This window comes from Balaenoptera physalus, assembly GCF_965194825.1.
Source record: "Balaenoptera physalus genome assembly, chromosome: 3".
Classification (NCBI taxonomy): Eukaryota; Metazoa; Chordata; class Mammalia; order Artiodactyla; family Balaenopteridae; genus Balaenoptera; species Balaenoptera physalus.
The window spans coordinates 51681479-51700233 of NC_138890.1; the positions used below are offsets into that span (position 1 = coordinate 51681479).

An 18755-nucleotide genomic window follows, 5' to 3' on the forward strand; every position below is an offset into this window, starting at 1 on the left:
TATTATTACCTGAGCCTCCTATTCAAACCTGCCTTTATGTGGAAGCCCTGAGGTCTGATTTTTGGAGGAGGAGAAGTGTATTTACAGGGTGGGGAGGCTTGAAAGTAAAGCCAGAAAGCCTCACTCATTTACATTTTCAAATCAGTGGTAAAAAACTAGTCTTTTTAATGTAACTGATAGACGTAAAGAATTTTTATAGGTCTAAGGTTTCTGTATAAAAATCATATACTTACCAGGTTTGTGTTCAGTGGAATAACTCAGATAATTATGCCTTGAATACATTTATTTATTAAAGCCTTTTGTTCCTCATTTGTGTCAGAAATAATGTACAGAAAAGTTCCTGCTCACAGTATGATTAAAACTACTTTCTAGTTGATAAAGCAATCTTATTTTTTATTTATTTGACTGATAAACACATAATGTATTCTAGGTACTAGAAATACAGAAGTAAACAAAAACAGGCTTATTGGAATTACCACTAATTCTCTTGAGAACTGTATGCTGGACCGGAAAGCTTTAATTCACTGTATACCACTCCTGCCTAGAGGCATCCAGTACAAAAGTTTCCTGTTTTTTTTTATTTTAAACACTAACCTGACCTAGTGATTTTCAAATAGATGAAAATAACATATGAGTTACCATTCTAAAGTAATTATTTCCCTACTTTGGGTGTGGTTAAGAAAATTTTTTTAACTTGGAGTTTAACATTTTTTTCTGTTTTGATTTTTTTTTAATAGGTTTCTAAGCATGAATCAAGGAACAGAAGAAGCAGAGCAGATGATCGGAGCAGCATTTGTTTCTCCCCAAATCTAGAAATTTTAGTTCGTTATGTACACTAGCCAGTGGTTGTGGACAACCATTTACTTGGTGTAAAGAACTTAATTTCAGTATAAACTGGCTCTGGGCAGCACTGGTGATGCTGTGTCCTGAGTTGTAGCCGCTGTAATTGTGAATATTAACTGAGATAGTGAAACATGGTGTCCAGTTTTCTATTGCATTTTTTCAAGTGGAAAAGTTAACTGAATGGTTGACACACAAATTGGTGGAGAAATTGTGCATATGCCAATTTTTTGTTAAGATCTTTTATTTTGAACTATACTGCTTTGAGATCTCATTTCAGAAGAACGGCATGAACAGTCTTCAGCCACAGTTGTGATGGTTGTAAATGCTCACAATTGTGCATTCTTAGGGTTTATCCATCCCTGGGGTTTGCAAGTTGTTCACTTAAAACATTCTTAAAATGGTTGGCTTCTTGTTTGCAAGCCAGCTGATATGGTAGCAACCAAAGATTCCAGTGTTTGAGCATATGAAAGACTCTGCCTGCTTAACTGTGCTAGAAATAACAGCATCTAAAGTGAAGACGTAAGAAAAACTTAGTGACTACTAGATTATCCTTAGGACTCTGCATTAACTCTATAATGTTCTTGGTATTAAAAAAACAAGAAAAAAGCATATTTGTCACAGAAATTTAGTTAACATCATAAACTGAACATGTATGTATGTTGCTTAGATAAATGTAATCACTGTAAACATCTATATGATCTGGGATTTTGTTTTATTTTGAAATGGGAGCTTTTTTGTTTACAAGTTCATTAAAAACTATAAACTGTTTCTGTAAGGAAATGAGATTTTTTAAAACAAAAAAAAATGCCTTGCTGACTCACTACGAAATCAAAATCTCCCCAATTTTTTAATAGACTACTTCAAGCCATTTGTTATGTAATATTCCTTTGCGAATCATTTTAGATTTAGTGTCATGACTTTTTCTCAAATTTTTTATTTAAAAATATTTTTTTCCCCTGAAGCGGAAAGGCATTCTTTCATTTTTCTTTTTTTTTTATGACTTGTAGGCACAATACCTAGTGCTGCAGCTGCAACTGCCAGGACTTGGTATTGTAACTTTTGCAGCCTCAGACTAACACCTGGACTGATTTTGAATAAGAATGAAAGCGTTAAAGGGTTTAACTACAAAATGAAACTATTGTTTAAATTCCTTGTTGATTGGCTCTAAGCAGATTGACTCCTAACCTTGGAGAGCATCCTACCCTGTGAGGTCCTTGTGACTGCTGACCCTCCCTATCCCCCACCCATTTCTATAAATTACCTGCAGTTCATCTCTCAGTCTTATGTGTGGCTCTTTTCTTTTTCTGACCCAAGAGAAAGAAAAGCTTAATAACTAATTCTTTAGTGTAATTTATTCATTTATAGCACATCAGGATAAGTTAAAAGAACTTTTGTCTAAAAATGCTGCCAGGCGCCTATTTGTGTAAATGTAGGTATTTTGTAAAATAACCTTGAAATTGTAAATTGACATGTGTTTGGTCAGATTGTGTCAGGTTTGTTTTCTTCCTTTTTTTTTTCTTTTCTTTTGAAAACTATGTTAGCAATAATTAATTCAATGATGACCACATTTTGCCATTAAAAGATATATTAGCACCATCATACTGCAGAAATCTTAATGAGTATGAACTTTGGGGTAGGCAGCTTCTTTGTTTCCTTCTATCCACCCGTGTTGGTTAAGGTATTTGTTTCTTGACTAATAAACCCTTTGATACTTTTAGCCAGAAATCAGTCTCATAAAGCTATTTTTGAGTATAGTTTGTGTAAAATAAAAACGTTTAGCTTTGGTAATAACTTTTCCAAGCTGAACTCCCTCTAGCAAGATATTTTTCAGTGCTTTTATTTACTATGCACTTAGACTATGCACTTTTTCTGAAATATTTTTGTAACACTTTTTTGTATTTTTGCCATTTGAAAAGGTTGTGGTGTAGTTGGTCTGTAATTAAGTTGCAGATTTAAAACTGCTGTTAGCTTTGTAAATCAAAATATAGGTGTTTTTGTCCTGGTATATTGTCATTCCATCTGCAGCTGGAGCTGGAATACCATTGATCTTCTAGCTACCATTCATTTTCTTCACAGTTCACAAAAGAAGAATGTGAAATTCAGTGAATGCTGTTACTAATCCTGTCGGGAGATGAATCTCATTTCACCAAAATTAAATTATGTTTTTCCACTAAAATGATGATACAAGTTGAAGACACATCACTCTGAAATTGGAAGACCTCACCACTTAAGGCTCCGCAGTGGCTTACTCAGCTGAACTCTAGGTTACTACTCTTTACTTTGTTCACCCATTGGGGGGTGCAGTTTTTTAAATGTTGGGAGATGGCCATTCTAACTACTGTTGAATGTCTCTGTTTTGGGAAGGTATAACAAGAAAATAAAAAAGAATATATATGAAGGGAGAGACTGGTTATCTCCTCCCATACGGTTGTGCTCATGCTCCTATGGCCTGCAAGTGGAATTTTGGAGGGTTGCTTTTACTATTATTTTCTATCAACAAATATTAAGAGATTTTTCCTATTTCTACTAGTCCTTGCAATGTTTTGAGCAGATTATACTTTAATAATTATAAATTTAATTCCATTATAATAAAAATACCAAACAAAAGGATTTTAGAATCCAAGCCACTGAGCTAGTTTTCTCTTAACATTTGCTGAAATATTGAGATTACGTTCTTGTAACTTGACTAGAGTGAACCATGGGAAGGGGTGGCCTAGATGTTTTCAGCTTAGCTCCTAAAAATTCGCCAGTAGTTTGAGAGATAGTTGACTCTTTCTGAGCCAGACTGATAGCAGTATTTTAGGTTTTCTCTTTGTCAGTTTTCAAGACAATGATAACCGTGTGACCAACATGTAAGTAGGTCTGTGAGCTATAGTAAAATGTTACAAACATAAAAATTTTAGGTATCTCAGATGTGCTGTTCCTTTTGAAGTGAGACTATACTATAATCACGTGATGGTTGCTCACAGCATTTGGGGGATCCCCCCAAAAAAACTTCCACTCTTCTCTGGAATACATTTATTGACAAACTTTTAGTGCACTTCTCATCTTTCAAGCAGCCTAAGATGGCGATGAATTGAGTGTACTTGATCTAGTCAGGCTATGCATTTTGTATTTAATCATCAAATAGTATATTGTTGAAGTAAAATGATTTATATTCTGAAATGACGTGTTAGGCCAGTTTTGAGGACATATGCAAATGGTATAGTGGAAATGTTGAGCAATATCAGAGCCGTTAGAGAAGCTAGCTGTCCCAAGACACATTTTAAGTTGGTCAAATTCACTGTGTCTGTTGCTTGGGGCTGTGGACCCACGGTGGCTGGAGTTCCACAATGAGAACAAAGGTGCAGCAAGTTTGAGAGACCTGGGAATTCACACTTAATTCTGTTGTTTGGTCTCTGCTCCTTTTCAGCCAGGTGGGGCAAATTGGTTCATTATACCTTTTGCTTTTACCAAACCAGATCCCTTAAAGAGGTTTTTCAAGAAACTCCTACTGTGTTGTTGCCTTTCATGTACATCTATCTGGATTGAAATTTTGAAGAAATGTTTGTAATATTAATGATTGTTTTTAGTATTGGGAGCAATGTTGAGATATTTGGTGTCAGTACCACCCAGGACCTGAGAGTCAAAGCACCTAACTCATTAGATGACTTCTACATGAGTAGAAGAGTAAAATGGAGGTGGAGAAAGTCTTAAAGAGACCAATAGATCCATGTCGTTCATCGTGAGGAGGCTAGCCAGAGCAATATAAATCATAGTTATTCGTCTGATAGTTAAATTAAGGATTTTTATCTGGCCATTTATCATTCCAATCATGTACATTTTTCATAGGTAAATATTTGTAAGAAGAGTTTGAAGAAATGATTTTAGCTGTTTTCCATCACAGTGCACCTTCCAGTTTGACTTTAGGATGTCAGAAACTGCACCAGCTGCAGAATTCAAAGGTGACCAAGATAATTCCATTTTAACAACTCACGGTGTAGTAGAGGAGATAGCAGTTTTGTGCCCCTAAGTTACCATTACTAAAAAGTGAGCATTTGGATGCCGTGGGAGCACTTAGCAGGGACATCTAACTCTTGGTGTTGTTTAAGGCTTTTGGAAGAGTAGGCTAGAAGTCCAAGCGAGTGTGGGAGCAGATTCCTTAGATGGGGAGCAGCAAATGAAAGATGTGAAATACAGATAGGTAGGTGTGGCAGGTAGAGAATAAAATACAGAGCCATTTAAAGAATGGACAATATTGAAAGTGCCCTTTGGAAGGACCACAAAGTATTGATTGAGGGATAAATTGGAGGTTGGGAACCCATTTAAGTTGTTGTAAGAGACCAGGATCATTCCAAAAAAGGAAAAGCATTGTGGAATACCTGTCACTGAATAGGAAACTAACCTATCCAGAGAGTCCAAGCAAAGAGAATATAGCAAGGGAGGATTAGATCATTCATTGGGACTGAAAGGAGGACAGAGGTTGAACTCCCATTGTTCTGAGAAAATCATGAGAAGTGCTATAAAATCATGAGAAATGCTGAAGCGCATCATACTTGCTGAAAGTAGTAAGAATCGTGGTTGTATTTTAGAGGAATTTGTGTGGTTCAGTTCTCCAACATGGTGACTGTATTTCATTTGGAGGAAGTGGAAAGAGGTCATTCCATTTTAAGATGAAATTTAGCAGTTCTATGAGTTGCTAACCTTCAAAAACCACTCTATTTGCCTTTAGCAAAATTCAGGTGTTTCATATCTATATTTCTTTGATGCCATTAAAAATGTTAACACAGATTGCTTTAACTTTATACTCAAGAGTTAAGATAAAAACTTTTTCCTTTCATTGATGAAATAAATTGCCCATTTATCTACTAAATAAATAATACAGTCATTGTTCAAACCAGCAAGACAAGCAAGAGCTTAATACTAGGTCATCTTAGTGAACTACGTCAAGACCTTGTGTTTTATATAGTCCTTTAGTTGACAAGGTGCTTTTTAAGCTTTTTCATTTTGTAATTTATCTTGATATTATTTAAAACAAAATTACAAGAATAGTACAGTGATCCCCTTATGCTCTTGACACAGATTCAACAGTTGTTAACATTTTGCACCATTTACTCTACTGTTTGTACATTTGCTCTTTAAACATACACTTAGCCATTTGAGAGTGGGTTGCAGAATCATGACCCTGTACACCTAAGTGTAATTTCCTAAAAACTAAGGCGTTATTACATTAACCATGGTGCGATTATCAAAATCAGAAGTTTTTAATATTGACCCAACTTTCTAGTCCAGTCTATTCAGTTTCATCAATTACCCCAGTGTCTTTCATAACTTTTTTTTTTTTTTTTTCGAGTTCTGTCACAGATCCAACAAAAGGATCATTTTTTGTGCTTTGGTTGTTTGTATAGCGTCTTTTAATTGGGGACAGTTCCTCACCCTTTGTCTTTCATGAGTTTAGTATTTGTGTGTATGTAATAATGTTTCATTTACTTCCTAGCTGTGTTCACTGAAGGCCTAGAATCCATGATATTACAGTAGCAATGAGCACACCTAACACCTAGATCTTGATTCCTAAATACTAAAAGAAACCATGGGTCCTTGGAGAAATGTTTGACTTCAGGCTGGAGCAGAGAAAGTACAAGATGAACCTGGAACATTCTTTTGTGGCAGAAAGGAAGGAAATCTCAAAAAGTGATGGGTACGTGTTGCAAGGACACAGGAGTCACTTGAAGGGTTCTTACTGGCCAAATCTGTCAATTACATTAGCAAAATAATGATAGCAACTTACTGAATAAGAACACATGATCTACATATTGATATAAAAAATGAAAAGGGGAAGTAGAAAGTCAGCTAATACAGGTGAAAGTAATGCGTTAGAAAAGTCATTTAGCAAAAAGTAGCAAGCGCAGGTTTGACGAGTAGAACGTTCACATTGTCTTAAAAGTGTCTCCCTACCTACTGAGTGCTTGAACACTTAGAAAATATTCTTAGCCTTTTTTGAACCTCATTCTCAGTTTGAAAGTGGAATGATTGTCCCCATTTTAAAGATTGGCGTACTAAGCTTTCATAAAAGTCCTGCAGAATTTGAATTTATGTAGAACTTTATGATTTTCAAAATTATGTACATCATCTCAATTCTTTTTTAACAATCGTATGAAACAGTTACTGTTACTCCCATTGGATAACTGAGGACAGTAGGAGTACCTTAGGCAAGACAGCTTAGTGAGTTTTGCAGAGCCAGAACCTAAAGCTGATTTTATTTAGTTTTTCATACTGTTAAGCAGTGGTGTCCCTTCCCATTTTTCACCATTTTAAACCTAGAGATTGGTAATGTTATTTATATAGTGCTATATGCTAAGCGCTTTTCTAAACGCTTTACCTGGATATGCCTAATTGTCACAGCTTCCCCTAAGGTAAGTCCTGTCTCCATTTTACTTCTGAAGATACCAAAGCAGAGGGTCGGAGGAAGTACTTCTGTTACTCTTGGTTTCACAAATGAGAACTAACTATACCCCTTTTAACATAATTTATATTGTCTGTGTGTCTTAAACAAGTACCAAACAGGATGGTAGCAGAGAAGTTAAAATCCAAAATCATACTATAGGAAGGTTTTCATAAACAAGTCATCCACTTAACTGTTGGGCTGTTAGTAGAGTCCACATTTAGGACCAAATACTGGAACTTGTATTCTCTAGTCTCTTGGAGATCAATAGATGCATGTGGAGCCCAAAAAGATGTACAGATGTGCTCAAGTTCCCACAACCAAGACTAGAACCTAGGCCAAACAGTACAGTTCACATTAAAAAAAAAAAAGGTTTTCCTAGTGGCACTTGCCATTAAGCCAGAGCGATTCTTAGACATATACTGCATTTACCAGCCAATCCTTACCTAGCTATCACCAAGTACCTCGTCTGTGTGTTATTAGGAAAAGAAATTGTCAGCCAGTTTTGCTGCTAAACAGTTATTAAAAATTGAAATTAATTTTTTAAAAATCAGCTTAAAACTGTTGATTGAGGTTGTTAGTATTGGATGGGTTTAAGATGTTATCCATATCTAATATAAGTAGGATGCATTAATAAAATTCACATTCTGCTGGATAAAAAATAAATTTGATCAAGTTATTTTTGCCTGTGGTTGTAAACATTTCATTTACAATTTTGGAGCAGTTCCATGTAATCAGGGTTATAGAGGTAGGTTATTCTAATGTAGTAGTATATTCACTGAAAGGATTTTCTCACCCGCTAGTACCATAGTACATTTATAGCTTGATAATTTCATTTATGGTATAGAATGTATTAAGTAGAAAAATGTGGCCCTGTCTTACCATTACCATATTTAGTCACCGTTACTGATGCAGAGAAGTGAAATAGTTTGAATAACCATTGGAAACAGTTTTGTCAGGCAACCATCCATTGGTTCTTTGCCAATGGACAGTGGCACAAATCTTGGTGGTGATGAAGTGCTGTATTAGATTTTTGGGATTGGAAGAAAGGTGGGAGGTAGGTATTTTTAGAAACTGCTCCCAACAGTTGCTAAGTAAATATTTTTTTATTAATTGCAAAACTGATTTGCACTGTGCTAACATGCAACTTCATTAAAAATGTAATGTTTTAGTCTAGATCTACACACAGTAAAATGAATAAATTAGCCTCTAGATTTTGTGTGTGTGTGTGGGGGGCTACCAAAAAACATGAAGGTAAATACTTTGGACAATTTTTAATATCCTTGACTATCCTGTCCCCTTGCAAAATGGCGAAGAATGTTAAGTTATTGCTCTATCTTGAATGTTATACAATGGTGTGCATAATTTTTTAAGCCTGTGTACAAAAGTGCAAGTTTTGAGATTAATAATAGAGATTAATAGTAGAAATTAGTAATTACTAATTAAGTAGTACTAATTAAAATTATCAAGTAATTTTACTTGATAAAATTATAATAGGAATTAATTTTACTTGAAAACAGATTAGTAATTAAGGAGTATTTAATGGGTCTCTAAGTGCCAGACACTGCCACTCCCTGGGAATTCAGGGGTGACAGTTCACATGAGACTATGCAATATGGGATGTTACCAAAATGGATTCAATACCAGTGGAACAGATGGAAATTGGAGAAGATAATCTCTGGATTGCATTTTGAAGGATAAGGCAAATACCTGAGTAATATGTAAATCATATGTAATTTTTTTACAAAAAGTTGAAATAATACAGAAGTTTAGTAGGAGAAGTCGCATGCAGCCATGTCCTTATCCAGACAGTTAGTTATACAAGCCCTTGCATTGCCATCAAGAAGGAGATCTGAGAACAATAATGACATAAATGGCATTAAGTGGTAGGGGCAGAGGAGAGTGGTAAGTTGAGAAAATCCAAGCAGCAAGCATAAACTCAACTTTAAGGAAATGTGTTGGGCAGGGTGGGCTGTTGATAGGATGGTTTTCAGAGCAGTCCCAACAATAGAGTATCTTCATTCCTTTGTACCAAGTTCACCCCTCTACAATGTCCTATGCATGAAGCTAAGTTGCTTCAATAACGGTTTAATAAATCGGTGGTGAGGACTCCTTGGGTTCTATTGCATATTAGAGCAAGTCTTTGTAGGATTTTAAGGTTGATAATCTGTCCCTGTGAGATAAATACATTGTAATGTCTTTTAAAATGCCACTTGTCTACAGTTTTTATCTTTAGAGGAAAATGTGCTGTATTTATAACTGAACATTAGGAAGGAAAATACCGTAATACTGTGCATTGTCAGCCAGGAGAATATTAAGCCTAGTGGATATATTTTGCTGCTTGCAAAATCTGGAGGTACTCAGCTCTGCTTTTCTTGTCTCTAGATACTATACATGGAGTGGTACAGGCTAGGATGGGTAAACAAGAAAATAGCAATGCATGGAAAGTAAACAATAAGGTCATTGAATCTTGAAGCTCTGATCTTCCTTTGGAATAATACCCTGTTCAAGGTCACAGAGCTGATTAGTGGCAGAGCTAGGAAAGAACCCAGCTGTGGCATCTTGTCACTAAATTGCCACTCTAGGCACAGGGCAGTGATTCTCCTAAGTAGAGTTCCAGAACCAGAAGCAGTAGCTGGGAACTTGGCTAGAGATGTGAATTCCCATGCCCTGCTCCAGACTTTACTTAATGGAACTCTGGGGATGGAGCCCAGCTATCTGTGTTTTTAGGAAGACCCCTTAAGTATTCTCATGCTCACTAAAGCATGAGTAACACTACTTCATAGGTAAAAGATTTGCCACAGACCGTGGAAAGCTGAAGCATTCCCTTAGCTCACGAAAACTCTGTGCATCTCTTCCCAACGCCACATTTGGTGACATGCTGGTGACTTGAAAGCTGTGGTGGGAAATTAGAAAACCCTGCATACCAGGGCTTTCCCACCACCCCCAATCAGTTTATCAGCATACCACTGGTTCCAGATTACAAAGCTCATCAAGTTTCTTTGTCCTCAGATCTTGAGTTAAAATTACTTTTATAGTGATTGAGGTAGAATCTCTTAAAGTTGGAAACTTTAAAAAAAATGTTAATTTAGGAGAGAAATCTGATTTATACATCTTAACAGGACTTCACTTTCTATCTAAACCAATTGTCCATGAATCCTGTGAAGCACTCTGCACACGTGTGCACGCGCACACATTTTGACTAGCTTTAAGGCGTGGGGCCAGCAGTGTCCCAAGCCAGAGGTGTTGATTACAGAGTTACCACTACATCAGAGATGGTTGTTGAAACTCCAGGACTAGGTGAGTTTTTCCAGACTCAGCTTTTCATCTGGATATGAAGAGGGTTGAGCACAGAACTCGGGGGCGATACAAGGATAAAGAATAATTACTGAAGAAAAGTGGGGAGTAGTCACAAAGGAGGACATCCAGAAAGTCATCAGTGTTATATGAAGAGGTCAAGAAGGAAGCTATTTGTTTATTAGTCAAGGTGCTTCATGCTGCTTGCTGCAACAAAGTCTAGAATAATGGCTTTATGCAAAAAAAAATTTCTCGGTGTGAGTAGAGGAGGCTTCCATCCTCCCAAGCTGATGCAACAGGGCCCAGATGCTGGAGACACACTGGCAGTGAACTGCCTCAGCACGATTGACATGTATCACTGTTTTTTTCACAGACCATTGGCCGGAACTAGTCAGGCCCACTGTATCTGCAAAGGAGGCATATAAATGCAGGGGCACAAGTGGTTTGCAAGTACTGTAATAGAGAAAGTTGGGTGTGTCAGAGAACAGACTCTGGCCTCTGTACCTCAGGTAGCCAGGCTAGATCTTCCAGGAAGGCAGAGCCTGGAGCCAATAAACTCTGATGGCTCTCTGGCACAGGTTCCTCGCTTCTCTTTCAGGGCTTGTCACATAGGAAAACATGCTGTGAAGTCACTGTTGCTAGGGAACACATAAACACAGCAAGAAATAATCTGCCTGTCTGCTGAGGGTTTAACGTTGCAACCTTCCCATAAATGACCAACAGCTGTTTGACCTTTGCAGGGGCTGTATCTCCATGTTGGCATAGGAATAAGGAAGAAAAGAGTATGTATGTATCTACCCTGCTAGAAAAGGAATTTCTTTTAGGGCAGAAGCCATAAGTTTTTTTCCCTTGTATTCCTAGTCTAGTACAAGAAGATGATCCGTAAAACCGCTGTTGAATATTAATGCAGACCAGGATAGTATTAGCTTTCTTTCATCAGTAGAATGCTGAAGATCCATTGGATTTGTAGTCAATTAAAACCACATTATCGGGCTTCCCTGGTGGCGCAGTGGTTAAGAATCCACCTGCCAATGCAGGGGACACGGGTTCAAGCCCTGGTACGGGAGGATCCTACGTGCCGCGGAGCAACAAACCCATGTGCCACAACTACTGAGCCTTAGCTCAAGAGTCTGCAAGCCACAGCTATTGAAGCCTGCATGCCTAGAGCCTGTGCTCTAGAACAAGAGAAGCCACTGCAATGAGAAGCCCGTGCACCGCAACAAAGAGTAGCCAGCCCCCGCTCACCGCAACTAGAGAAAGCCTGTGTGCAGCAATGAAGACCCAACGCAGCCAAAAATAAATAAATAAAATTTATTTAAAAAAAAAAACCCTACATTATCTCTTTTTCTGAGATCTGTTGCCAGACCACATCTATCTTGGACATAAAAAAAAAAAAAAAAGATTTGCCTACCTGCTGATGATTTTAGATTCAAAGCTTTTAAATGACCACCATTAATCAATACTACTCCCAAAAGAGACCAGGAAAAGCTCTCCAGACTAAGCTTCTTGAAAATAGAATTATAATCTCCCTAACTGTAAAAGGAATTTTACCCATACTTGATCTTGAGTGTGTGTGTGTGTGTGTGTGTGTGTGTGTGTGTGTGTGTGTGGTGTTTAAGGATGTTTTCAAAGGGTCAGTGTTGCAGGCCTGCTTAAATCTGACAATTTTAATTCTTATTCTTTCTCCAAACCGTGCTGACCCTTCAAGCAGACTTGAAAACTTAAGCACTTTCTTATGTTTGCCTAATGTTCAAGAACCTGCCATCCCTTCTTTCCAAAAGATGGTGGAAGATGAAAACTTATTTGGACCTGTTTAATAGTGGGCTTCAGAGCCCCCAATGAAGGTGGCTTGTTACTTTGGTAACATTGTGTGCCTAGTGATTTGCCACACATAGTGTGTGATAAACTCTCACCTGTGGCTTTTGTGCAACCTGAAGTTGAAAATCCATGCATTGCAATGGCTAGCTAGTGTCAAGGTTGGCTCATCATGTCTACAAATGAACCTACAAATTTTGCCTCCTTAAACCTGTTCTTCCTCCTATAATTATCTCTTGATGAATGGAAACTCCCAAGCAGAATACCTGGGAGCCATCCTTGACTCATCTATCAAGTCCATCTCCTCCCTCTCCTCACTGGTTTTGCCTAAATTTGGCCTTTATCATCTCTCCTCTGTACTCTTGGAGTAGCCTCTGATATAGTCTCCTTACCTTGAGTGTAACTTCTCCAGTCCATTCTCTGCATCATTCTTCCTGAATGTGCCACCCCTTTCCCCACTTACTTTCAGGATAATGACCGAAGTCCATGATCTGTCCCCTGCTTACCAAGCTATCCAACCTCATCTCTTGGCTTCTATCCCCAGCCCCAATCTCCATCCCAACACCCTACACTCCAGATACCCTTGCAGTTTCCAGAGCTCACTGTGCTGTCATGCCTTCACATACTTCTCTGTGCTAGAAATGCCTTCCACTTTCTCCTCCAATATGCCCACTTGTTCAGTTCAAACAGCTCTAGGAAGCTGTGGCACTTAGTGAGGAACTGGGGCCCACACTCTTCCAGAGCAACTCTGCTCACTGTTGTCCTTTGAAAACAACACATGGACAAATTCCAGTCAGACATTTTACATCATTCTTTTTTCTCTTTGAACTCCTATTTCCATTCCACTTTCCCCACAGGATTTAATCATACGTGCAATTCATTTTCATGGCTTACTGTCTTCTAATGATTGCCATGTTGTGTTTCTTTGAAACAAAAATATGTACTTAATTTCAATTTTAATTTTTAACTTCTTGTGACCATAAACCTTGAAGTGTTATTCTTCTGGTTAGAGTTGCCATTACAGTTATTACACCTAATTGATCAAAGCTACATAACTGCATTACAAATTTTGATAACAATTTGAATACAGAGAGTTAAATTTTATTTAATGAGATGGAATTCTGTAATACATGTTCATGTATAAAATTGATAAATGTTAATTTATTTCTAGATTGAGACAGGAATCACCATCAATACTATCCCTATTTTTCATTTTAATTCATGTATAAGTTAAGTCTTCACAAAATTATATGAAACTGGAAGAAGTTTTGTTATTGCAATGTCACTCAGTTCTTTGCATTCTTTCTAAGATATATGCCACTTAAGAGATCTTTTACTAAAAATCAGCAAACAACTCCATTAGAACTTCCTTCAGTGTTGTACCATGGCAACCTCTTTTCTCTAAGGCTGTTTCCCTGAAGGAGCTCCTAGAACAAGGAAGAGCAGTTTTACAACATGCCCACTGGTTGGAGGCCCATGAGAGTAGAAGCTTGTTGGGCAGGGCTACCCTCAAGGCCTCAGGCTCCTAAGCCCACAAGGCGGGGCCACTGATAGTTTTCTTCTAGCTCTCACTCCTTTCCCTCTCCAGGTTTGAATCTCTGGATCTGGTGCCTGAAACTCCCTTGAGCTGGGTATCAGGATTGTATTCTTCCTCCCACTCTTAGCAACCCCTCTTCCTGAGTTGACTGTCTCTGCAGGACAAAGATTCACCAGGTGTAAATAGCAAATCAACTCTGATCTAAAATGATGGTGCGGCTCTTAAAACCAACATCAACAAAGAGATAGCCTCTGAAAGCTGGCCTGCTACGTTCACCTCCTGGGTTCGAAATGATGTGCTTTTTAAAAGTCAAGTTTGCTGAAAGCTTTCAGTGTCAGCTTTCTGAGCCATTTACAGTCTGCTCTTACACAATGTAGGGAACTAGCACGCTCTACTCAATTCACTAAACCACTCTAGAAAATTGTGTGCTGCTGGCCCCATTTTGCCTCCGTTAGCATTTTAGTTCAGGGCATTAACTTTGCTTTTGTACCAGGGCCTACTTGGATCCGTGCCTGTTTCTGACCACATTCATTATCTCAGGTTTCACCAGGGCCCTCTCCTTGGCTCGCTCCCATTTCTAATAAAGATGGAGTCATAACATCAAAGCTGTGTACATTGGTAACTTCCTCCTGGGTTAACCTTTGCTCTGAAACAGAATCCTCCATGCTGCTGGAAGGTGGCTTGATGCCTTGGGAATAGCACGGAAGCTAGTGGAGACAGAAGACGGAAGACCAAAGTTACACGACTTCACTCTGTCACAAACAGTGACCCTGGTTAGCTCCTTCCTCACCCCGACACTCAGTTACTGCATCTAAGCAACTGGATACAGGCTTTGCCCTGTTCTCCTACCTAGGATCAAGGGAAAGGCAAAAGTTTTGCTATGTTTAGAACAGTGCCAAGCGTACAGTCGGCTGTTGAAGAATGTTAGCAGCCATTATTGGTATCCAAGAGGAAGATATTCCCCAGAATTTGAGGCCCAGTTTACAAGAAGATCTTTCTCATGATCTCAGGGAACATGGATTATGTGGATTTTGATGGAGGAAGATGGAGATCCAACTGGTGGTCAGATCTAGAGAGTTAAAGCATTATCTCCTTAAGCCCATCATCCAAGTGGGAAAAGCAAGAATCAAATTGCTGAGGCCTGGGCTGGCGGGGAGAGTGGACGGATGGGCTGCTTTGCCAGCTCGGACGCACCCAGCTGGTTTCCACAGCTCTTCTTGGGGCGGGTGTGGGTGAGTCATGGTAGCTGCATGTCTGGGCAGCAGTTAGTCTACCTGCCTATTGCAGGGGATGCTGGGGACACCTGGGAGAGCCAGTCCTGCCCCAGGGTGGCTGCCCAGAAGAGCCTGCACTATCAGTCCTGAGCTGGGTGATAGGAAGTGCTCCCAGTGGAGCAAGGAAAAGAGGATGTGCTGGACAACCATGGCCCACACTATCCTCAGACAACTGTAGTCCATCCAGAGCAGAGACCCACCTGTAGACAGGAGCTGGGAAAAGCAGTGTGAGTGGTCAGGGGCTCAGCGCTGGAGTCTCAGGGGATCTGAGTATGGCTTCTGGCCCCACCACCTCCTGGCTCTGTGACTTTAGGCAAATCCCTCAATCTCTCAGCTCTAAAGGAGGGGAATGATACCTGTCCCCTGGGGTTTTAATGAGAATTCAATAATATTTTGTAAAACACACCAGTATAAAGGTCTCTCTCTGCAGATGTCTAGCCGATGGAGTTGGAGACCTTCCAGGCCAAGCTGAATCAAGGGGGACTTCCCTGGTGGCGCACTAGTTAAGAATCCACCTGCCAATGCAGGGGACACGGGTTTGAGCCCTGGCCCGGGAAGATCCCACATGCCACAGAGCAACTAAGCCCATGCGCCACAACTACAGAGTCTGTGCTCTAGAGCCCACGAGCCACAACTACTGAGCCCACGTGCCACAACTACTGAAGCCCGCGTGCCTAGAGCCCGTGGTCCACAACAAGAGAAGCCACTGCAATGAGAAGCCCGCGCACCGCAACAAAGAGTAGCCCCCGCTCACCACTAGAGAAAGCCCGTGCGCAGCAACAAAGACCCAACACAGCCAAAAATAAACAAAGAAATAAATAAATTTATTAAAAAAAAAAAAAAGCTGAATCAAGGGCCTGAGGCTGGAAAGCGATGTCCTCCTGAGAGTTGAGGAGGCAACAGAGATTCAAGGGGCTGAGTGGGGGGGTTGGGGGGAGGAGGAGTGGAGGAAGGTGCCTCAACTGGGGGGGCCTTGGAGACCAGTTTACAGAGACAGACTTCTACTCTTTAGGCCACAGGGAGCTGTGAATGTGTCTGCAGGGAGTAGGTGTGCCTTCAAAACACGGGAAGGCAGACCGGTACTGTGTTTTCAAGTGCAAGTTTTGGCACATTTCCTTGGGGAGATGACACGGGCAATGAGGACAAGGCAAGACATCAGCGTACTTGGGACACACCCACAAGCAGGTGTCAGCTTCACACTTCACCCCTGGGAGAGGTAAGAAGCCACTGGGTGACCAAGGTTCAGCTCTAGGAGACTCTGGGTCTGAGCTCCTGGAGGCCCACCCAGGCCCTGTGTATAGACCAGGCGCTGGGTGGGCTCTCTGGATAAGGTGTAGGGTGAAGGACAACCAGGAGCCTCTGGCCCCGCCCTGTATTTTTGAAGGCGGGAGAACCGGCCAGAGTGGGAGCTTGATGTGCACAAGCCACACAGCAGGCGCTGGGTGAGCCGGGCCTACGAATTCAGGGGCTCCTCCCTTCCTCCACTCCAGCCTCCCCCTATTAAAAGGCACCTCCCCACCCCCCAGCTGGCAGCAGTTCTCAGAGCAGGAGAGGAGGGCGCCGCCCTGCCTGCCGTGGTCTCACGGTCTCCACCTCCTCTCTCCCCCTCTGGCTACGGTCAGGAACTTCTGATAAACCTTGCCAGGCAAACTTTGCCTCCTTGGAAAGCCTCCAGAGTAATCACAAGGAAACAGCCCATGCCTGCATTCTGCATTCTCGAAAACCCTTCACCCTCCCTGTGCAGAGAGGCTTGGGGCCGCTCCTCACCCGCTTGCAGCCTGTCCTGGTAGCCTCCACACATGGGGAGGCTCCCCACACAGGGAGAAGTCCCTTCCCCTTCTCTCCACCGCCCTGGATGGAGGCCACAGTCCACTGGAGAAGCCGGGGTAGGAGAGCAGAGACGCAGTGCCGTGAGTGAGCCTCAGGACTTGCCTCTCCGTGGTCCTCCTGCAGTGTCCTCCCAGTGCAGCAGCAACAGCCCAGTTCCCCTTTACAAATATCATGTCAGCCCTCCGATCAGAACCCTGCCTCAGTCTGGGTAAGGCCCAAAATCTACACAAGCCCTACCCTCGCCGGGCCCTCCATCACTTCCCTGACCTTATCTGTGTGGCTCTCCCTTAATCTCCCCTCCACCCTGACCCCCCACTGCCAGGCCTGCGCCCACCCATCTGGGGCATTTGCACGGTCCCCAGAGTCCTCCTTTCCACCTCTGCTGGAATGTCAGCTTCTCAGGGAGAAGGCCTTCCGGGACTATTCTCTTGGCAGATGCAGCCTGCCCTTCGTTCCTCACTCCTCTCCCTGTTTGATTTTTCTCCAGCTAACATACTGGCTACTTTACTTATCATTTTAAAGTGACAATCATCTCAGTCCCAGCTAGGATGATAGCAACCCGAGAGCAGATGTTCTGTTCCCTGCTGTATCCCTGGGATGCAGTGCTGTGCTCAGCACACAGCAGGCCCCCACAAATGCCTTTGAACGCTGAAGGGATGAATGAGGGGATGCGTAAATGAATTAAGAGAGCAATATATGCTATTTTGCCCTCTGCGCCAGATGTGGACTTTTGTAAGAGAGAAGGGGCCAAGCTGTGGGTCAGGATCTTGGCTGATAAAACCACCAGGTGCAATCACCTTCTCCCCCCACCTCATCCAAACACACTTCTTCTTTTAGAGAGAGCTTAATCCACCAATTGTCACTCTTGACTGAATTTTCTGCAGTTTTTTGTTTTTTGTTTTTACGTCTTTTTAATTTATTGGAGGGACCATAAAAGGCACAGATCTGAAGCATGCCGCTTGGTGAATTTTTACGTATATGTGCACCTGGGTAACCACCACACAATTCAAGATCTGAGCCGTTTCATCACAACAGGCGTCCCCAAATGTCCCTGCCCTCCTGACAGTATCATACAGTATGGGCGCTTTTGCGTCCGGCATTGTATCTGTGAGGTTTCCCTGATGGTCCGGTGTCACAGGAGTTTGTTCTTTTTTATTGCTGTTTATAGTCCTCTTCACATCTTCCTGAGTGTGGGTTACATGATCTGGACCAGTTCTTTCATCGGCCTCACAAAGGACATGGGGAGCCGCCGCACACTGGCTCAGCCGTCTGGTCTCTGGCTTTCCGTGGGTACATAGGCTACAGAGAGACTCGGTTGCTCTGCTCCAGACTTGGGGACCTCATCAGAGCCTGTGGAAGGCAGAACAGCATCGTGGGCAAGGGCTCAGGCCTTGGAATCAGGCTTGGGTTCAAATTGCTCATTGTCATTTCTTGGCAATGTGACCTTGGGCAAGTCCCTAACCCTTTGTTTCTTTTCTTCATCTGTAAAATACAAACATAATTAAACTACTGGCTGTGTGTCATTGCTGTGAAGACTAAAGAAAATGACCCATGAGTGTGGTGCTCAGGGCATGGTAGACGCTTGATAAATGCTAGTTATTATTACAGCTTACACCACCAGACACTCTTCCAGAATTGTCTTTATCAGGATCTTTGCTCCACGGGCCAATCCATAGCTATTTCCTGGCCATCTCCCCTCACCCCTGCTGGGCTGCCTGCTCAGGCCTCAAATTCCCCA

At 41.2% G+C, this 18755-nt stretch overlaps 1 protein-coding gene and 1 long non-coding RNA gene across 5 annotated transcripts in view; both read left to right on the plus strand.

Annotated features, from left to right (window-relative positions):
- The window catches only part of CSNK1A1 (casein kinase 1 alpha 1), a 49120-nt gene extending 45879 nt beyond the window's left edge, over nt 1-3241 (plus strand). For all 4 annotated transcript variants that reach the window (XM_082454260.1, XM_082454262.1, XM_082454263.1 and 1 more), the window contains one exon: nt 738-3241. In XM_082454260.1, coding sequence (XP_082310386.1) covers nt 738-745 — 8 coding nt within the window. In that variant the 3' untranslated portion in view covers nt 746-3241. The remainder of the gene's footprint in view (nt 1-737) is intronic.
- A 13169-nt stretch (nt 3242-16410) lies between these two features.
- LOC309657225 lies at nt 16411-18527 on the plus strand. Its single transcript, XR_014261722.1, has 2 exons — nt 16411-17097; nt 18186-18527. It is a non-coding gene; the product is annotated as an uncharacterized lncRNA (long non-coding RNA).
- The last annotated feature ends 228 nt before the right edge of the window (nt 18528-18755 follow it).